This window comes from Pocillopora damicornis, chromosome 4 (genome assembly GCF_964200805.1).
Source record: "Pocillopora damicornis chromosome 4, jaPocDami1.2, whole genome shotgun sequence".
Lineage (NCBI taxonomy): Eukaryota > Metazoa > Cnidaria > Anthozoa > Scleractinia > Pocilloporidae > Pocillopora > Pocillopora damicornis.
The window spans coordinates 27,494,269-27,501,112 of record NC_142673.1 but is presented as its reverse complement, the minus strand read 5'-3'; the positions used below and the strand labels follow the sequence as shown (position 1 = coordinate 27,501,112).

The 6,844-nt window shown below is 39.2% G+C and overlaps 1 protein-coding gene across 6 annotated transcripts in view; it reads right to left on the bottom strand.

Moving 5' to 3' along the window:
• LOC113686153 (uncharacterized) overlaps positions 1-6,844 on the bottom strand; it is a 123,567-nt gene that overhangs the window by 19,531 nt on the left and 97,192 nt on the right. For all 6 annotated transcript variants that reach the window (XM_089203562.1, XM_089203557.1, XM_089203559.1 and 3 more), the window contains 4 exons: positions 2,298-2,494; positions 1,629-1,700; positions 1,140-1,211; positions 793-852 (listed from right to left, as the gene is read on the bottom strand). In XM_089203562.1, coding sequence (XP_089059688.1) covers positions 793-852; positions 1,140-1,211; positions 1,629-1,700; positions 2,298-2,494 — 401 coding nt within the window. The remainder of the gene's footprint in view (positions 1-792; positions 853-1,139; positions 1,212-1,628; positions 1,701-2,297; positions 2,495-6,844) is intronic.

Genomic DNA, 6,844 nt, shown 5'->3' with positions numbered 1-6,844 from the left:
CTTCAGCGACGTGTTAGATGTGTTCCGTTCCTAACTCATTGACATCGAAACGTATCGTGTTTGTCTTTTGCACGTAATCGAGGAGAAATTGCAAAACTCGATGCGAGGAATAAAAACTTACTTGAGAGAAAATGAAACTTCATGGGAAGAAATAAGTGATGAAATGAAACTCGATAGCAGTTGTATTAAAACTAAATAAAACAACATATGTTTATAAAGTTTGAGTACAGACAAGCGAACAAACTTATCGCTTTCGAACGTGCTTTCGACAACATACGTTTATAAAGTTTGAGTACAGACTTATCAGCCGAACATCCTACTGTCCTCGACTAATCTCTTTATTGGTGGTTGGTGGCGAGAAGACTTCGCTTGGTGGCGAGTACGTTGGTGGCGAGATCGTTCCTTGGTGGCGAGTTCGCTGGTGGCGAGTCTGCTTGGTGGCGAGGTGACTGGATACCATCTCAAGTTACTACATTGTGAGACAAACGATTTAACAGTTTATCATTGCTTAGCACCACGATGAGTAATAACCTCTCTTACGATATCAGCTTGTAGGTGTTAGACAGTGGGCCCCCATTATTCACTCAGCCTCATTTCTGGCTACGTTTGTTACATGCATCCATAAATCTAAATACGGATCTCTTAAAACTGAATATAACCAATTCATCATCATTTTGTTTATCAGAAAGTTTGGAATGCATAAGCTTACAGCGACATTTTGGCAATAAACCTAAATGTGCTCTGATTCTGTGACATACAGATTTGTTAAACATTTCATCAACCAAAACTCACAAAGAAGAAACGCCTTCCGGAAGGTGAAAACCTCCTGAAATTGAGTTCTTGTAAAGATTTCTGGCAAGAAAATAATAGCAGACGTCGTGAATTGGAGGCAGACTGATTCCCTGGAAACAATTTACATTACTATGTTTCTACAGAATAATGATCAAAACAGTTGATATTGATCAATTAATTTAAAAGAGTTAGTTTAAACTCTACAGGGATAATAATTTTCACCAGCCAAGCACGATGGAAACAGAAAATATTAATGGGAAATGCTTTTCCACTCAAAAACAATTTTTAAAACGCGATGGAAACTTATTGTTTGATTTAAATCATTAGGAATTTATGAATTCCCTTACATTATCTCCAGTTCCTTCATATTCCGGAAAGTGTTTGGAGGAATTTGTCGCAGTAAATTATTTGACAAGTCCCTGGTAAAAGAGAAAGAGTTCATGAAAAGAAGAAATGAATTAATGTTTTCCAGATTAAGCATAAAATTTCCCCGAAGTAAAATGTTCCTATTTCACATGATTACTCGCGTTTTCCTGCTTTATTTATCATTAGGAAAACGCTATTATTATATAATTATAAGACAGTCGAATTCTATCAGCTCATAGGTGGTGAAGATAATATTGAACCGTCCAAGAGCATTTATAAATAACTTGAAATCAGATAGCTGAAACGAGGATATCCCATGACCGTTCTCAAACTTTTTTGACTGCCATCAAATTATCCTTACGTACAGACAGACACAATCACACTTTGCCACTTTAACTGCTTTCAGTACAAAACACATGCTTTTTACATTTTCTGAGAATTCCCCGGTTTTTTTTCCATTTACTACTTACAATTTCTCTAAAACAGTCAGGTTCCTAAAGACGTCTTCTGTAATCGAGCTCAAGGAACAACTGGAAAGATCCCTGGGGTAAAAGTTTTAATTAGTAGCATAGACTACGAGCAGTCTCTGCTTTCGGCGTAGTCCGTTGCGCGGGTAGAGAAAAGACAGTGAAACAAGAAAAAAGAAGTCATATTACGTTTTCATGCCGAGCGGAGCTCTGCGATCGACTGAGGCTCAAAACACGGCGCGACGTGGGCATGCTGGCGCCATTTTTTTCTAAGGGTTAGGTCGCTTAGGGTTAGGGTTTGACTCGCCCCACGTACGGACCTCGCCGATAAGGATGAACTGCTCGTAGTCTACTGTTAATAAGTATGATAATGACAACAAATTTGAATTCTAAAGACAGTGAGTCAATTACAGCTGTAAGTACGAGCGACTCATATTATCCGCATTAAATTATACATCAAAAGCATCGCTCCTGTTACTCGAAATACCTGAAGATGACGGAAGATGAATCAACGCCGAGAAGGAGAAACAACTTTGCAATAAAAGAAATGGGCGAAAGAGATTAAGAGAAGTAAATTTTAAAAATTTAAAATGAAGAAAAATTAGAACTTCGTATTGAGGCAGAAGATAACAGGCCTTGAAGAACGAAGGATGAGTTTTTTTTATTACTTACAGTTCCACTGTATTGCTTGGGATTCCAGTCGGAACGTTTCCATGAACTTGACATTTTACTTTTACCCGACTTCTACCGAACTTGGTACATTGACAAATTTTTTGGCTGCAAACGTCACTCTTGCATGGTTTTATGAAACATAAGACCAAGATGACCTGTATCAGACCAATGGACATCATTACCGTGGCCTTGGCAGTCTGATAGAAACGGAAATGAACAGTCAATATTTTTATTTAAAAATAACTATTAAATAATGTGTTTAATCATATAGACTGCAATGTTATACAAGGATTTCCAGCCCTGAGAAAAGCCCAAACAATACACGTAAAAAAATACGATGTTTTTTCACGTGTCTTTGATATAGCCAATCAGCTGCTAACACGTCACTCGCCTTTCGCGCCACTCGGTCAGGTTGATGAATGAACGGCGAAGCCCTCACCATTCTCAACCCGTGAATGTTTGTCAGAATTTTCTCGGATTATGGCTGCTTAAACGCTGAAAAATCCGTATCGCTTACAGACATTGACTTTCAAAGTTTCGTTGAAGCGGTAGAAAAACCAAAATACGAAGAAAAAAACCGAAAGTTACGAATTCAGCGACTTTGATAATGGCATTTCTCGCGGCCGAGAACGAATATCGACAACTGGAAGATTTGCCACAGGCCGCTTTTGGCTGTGTCCCCGAAAGACATCTTCTTTTGGTAAGGAATGAGTCAATAACTGAGAATTTTGTATATTGAAAATTACGCCCATTGTTAAATTTGTAGTGATTCAACGCATTTTCTCATCTTGAGCCTTGGCGCAAACGGGGGTTGTCGGGCTTTTTATTTTCATTCGTCGACTTTTCTTGTCATTGAAGGGCTATTGTGTTTATATGATAAACAAAATATTACATGGTTGCTTGTAGATATGGAATTTCTCTCGACATCAACTCGGCATCACTCTTTCGTTGCGTTTACTCGTGAGCTATCGAGTTGAACACTCGAAGAGAAATTCCATACCTACGCGCGCCCATGAATTTTTCTCTGTTTATAACATGGCGGGTCATTTCCTGTCTAACAGTGTTTTCTAAGGAGCCAATATGGTAAAAATCCTTTTGTACGGCACGGCAGTGCATCTATAACATCATAACGTATGCAGTTTCACTTCGGTTGGGAGTTCCCCTCGAGGTTAGCCGCGAGGTCTAGAGACTTTTGAGATAGTTTTTCAGTGCATGTAGCTCTTTAAAGTCACGAAATTAGTTTTGTAGTTGACGATAGTTCAGTTCCAACGTGATGGGAGCTATGACTGATTTTAACTGAGACTTTGGGACGTCGGGACCCTTTATAAGGGCGTTAAAATTTTTTTGTTTCTGAAATCGCACAATTTTCAGAATTTTCAACACAAACCAATTCTTATCACAGGAATAATCGTATGGTGATCCTTTCAAGGAGAGTCGATTGGATTACAAAGAACTTGCTTTGTGTGATGCGGTTCATGTCCCGCAATGTTGTAGTGAATTCACCTTTGACTGTTAGATTGGACTGAAGAATCTTTAGTGTGTCTCTGCAAGGATCTAGTTCTTTAATCTCAGGTGATCTATGCTTGAGGGCCTTGAACTGATACTCATCCATCACGCTTACGCTTACTCCACTGTCTGGTTCTACAAAGGCACCAATGTCTCCTATGCGGATTAGTACGGTGTCTTGATTAGGACCTGACCTTATCCTCTTCATTCGATGTAGCTGTTGTGCTGTCTCCTGAAAATAAATGTAACCATTATCTGAGTCACTGCTTATCTCCTCCGTCACTGTTGTTCTCTTGATTCGCCCTCCCTCAGTCCCCTTAAATCCATCTTGATGTGGAGCTCCTACTCTGCAACATGACGCATAATGATTGCACTTGCCACACTTTCAACACTGTTTTCCGTATGCTGGGCAGTTTCAGCCCGGGGGATGTGATCCTGTTTTTCCACAGTAACCACAACTCTTGCTTTCCTCTTTCTCTTGTTTGTGTTCTTGTTTTCTGGGAGGTCACAGTGGTATCCTCGATTTTATTCTTCCATCCCACCGGAAGGTCTTTTGATTGATGCTCTACCTTCGATATCCCGAACTATTCGTTCATGTCTTTGACTTGTTGATCGATGTCTTCTCTTTGGTTTGCTTTCTCGAGGAATCGATCTGGTACCCATTTCTTCTGAACGTGTCTTTTCACGAGTTCGTTGTCCTTGATAGTCTGTATAAAATGTTCCAGTATCCTGTCTTCTGTTTACTCCTCAAACTCGCAATCCTTTGATTTTTCGCGTAGTCGCGCCGCGTATGCAATAACACTCTCTCGTTCGGTTGGTCTTACTAAACGTTAATCTCGCACGATGCTTGTTTTTTTTCGACAGAAAATAAATTTCCTTTACAGCTTTCTGTAATCGTCATCCCCGTCCACCAGCGCTGTATCTGGTAAGTTGTGTGCAAATTTCTTGATTTCTTTGCCGCCATAAATCTTTCGGGCACTCACGCAGTCCCTTGTTTCTGTAATCTCAAAATGCGATGTTTCTTCGTCGAGGTCCTCCATCCACTCTTTCCACGCTCACCCAATTTCCTAGGGGTTTTCTGGGATCTTGAATGGTTCCATCTTAAGTGATTTCCCCACGCTGAATACACTTATTTCTGCCGGATTCGGCACGTTTCCGTCGGCCCCTGCTTCGCCCAGCGTATCTGACATGATTTTATATCGAGCACGTGGTCTCTGTGCGAATTCTCTTCGGCGTTCTCTTGCTTTCTATTCTTCTTCTCTCTTCTAAATTTTCGGTTGCCCAAGGGCTTCGAGGTCTTAGCTGTGAATTTTGCTGATTTTTTTCCCCCGCTGGCCCTGCTTCTCTTCTTGTAATCCCTCCTCGTCGCCAAATGTAATTCTGTCAACAAACACCCGCCAGGTTGGATGGAATATCATGTGATACATTGTAGGCTCGCAACGCACGCGGAGGGTGGGATACTACAATTAGTATGTGAGAGCTAAGCTGTTTGTTTTTCTTTAGTGGAAAATTTTGTTGTTTAAAAAAAAACACTTCATGGCCACCAACGGCAAGTAAAACTGTTCGTTTCAATGGCTTACTATAATTTGCGAAACAAAACGAAACGAAATGAAACGAAAAAGAATGAAAATCTCTATTTTGCGAAAAAAAAAATTATTTTGAGACTCAAGAAAATAAAAGAGCTTGGGTCAGTTTCATTTTCCTAGCAAACGTGATATTCTATCTAGAAACTTACAGTGACACTTTCCATGTCCATTTCCATTTTTATTTTGTTGAGTCTCAAAATAATTTTTTTTTCGCAAAATAGAGATTTTCATTATTCATCGACAACGTACATTGATTACACCCTATCGACGGTACAGATATCTGTAATTTGCGAGATGGAAATATGCTAATGATTTGCAAAATAGAAATCTGTAATTTGCGATTTCTATTTAGCAAATCATTAGCATATTTCCATTTCGCAAATTACAGATTTTCATTTCTTTTCGTTTCGTTTCGTTTCGCAAATTACTGTAAAGCCATTTCAATCACCGTTCGAAGCGACCTCTCCGATATACTATGACATATTGATGTCACATCGTAATCTGATTTAATAAATGATTCATCATTTTCCAACAGAATTCTTTTACCAAAGTAGCTGTTCTCATTTCATTAGAAACAAAAAATAAGATAAAAAAATGTGTTCAAAATAAATTTATTCTCGATGCATCGTATTTCGGCAGAACCAGCAAAGACGCACGTATGCTATCAATTGTCGCGTTCTGAATACGAAATCACACGCGAATGCTCATTTCATAGCTTTTGATATTGATAAACATGCTGTTCTCGGAAACATTGTCATTCATCTCGCCTTTTATAGAAAAAAAAAGACAAAAACAAAGAAGTGCTACTCGCTTATTTTTATGGTGTTTCGTTATCTATCATGATTACGTCTTATTCTTCTAACTCGTATGCAAATTTTCATGCGAAATCGGATTTGCTTCTTGTTTTGATATTTGTCAAATCATCGATCGATGTTCACCAAATTTCTCAGAAAAAGGGAAGAGAAACACTGTAAGCTGGACACCTGTAGTTCAAGTTTGTTTAAGACTCCCCGGCGCCTGCATTTAGACGAAACGTTGCAAGAGCGTGTGTTTTCAAAGTTCTTGACATTGTTGACAAACGCTTGCATAACTCAGTTGCAAATGAACCATATTCTGTGGAAGCGTTTTCGGTTTTCAGATAATCTTTTCCTGTTTTACTTTGTACATTACTTAAACTGGGCATGTTATCGTTTTAATGAATTAGATGCACTTCGCAAGCGTTCTGTGCCCACAATCGATGACTTTTACTTGGGGTAGAAAAGCAGAGTACACGTCATCACAATGTGGAAGTGTTGAAATCTAACCGAGGACTACGATTAGGGCCCGGTGCAAACACTCTGAATTAATAAATGAGTCTTGATTGTTGCATGTGGCTACAGGTTGTGCGGCATCTGAACAAACACGCGTAAAACGACCATACCTCACAATTCGTGGTTCATTTTAACTTCTTCTAGT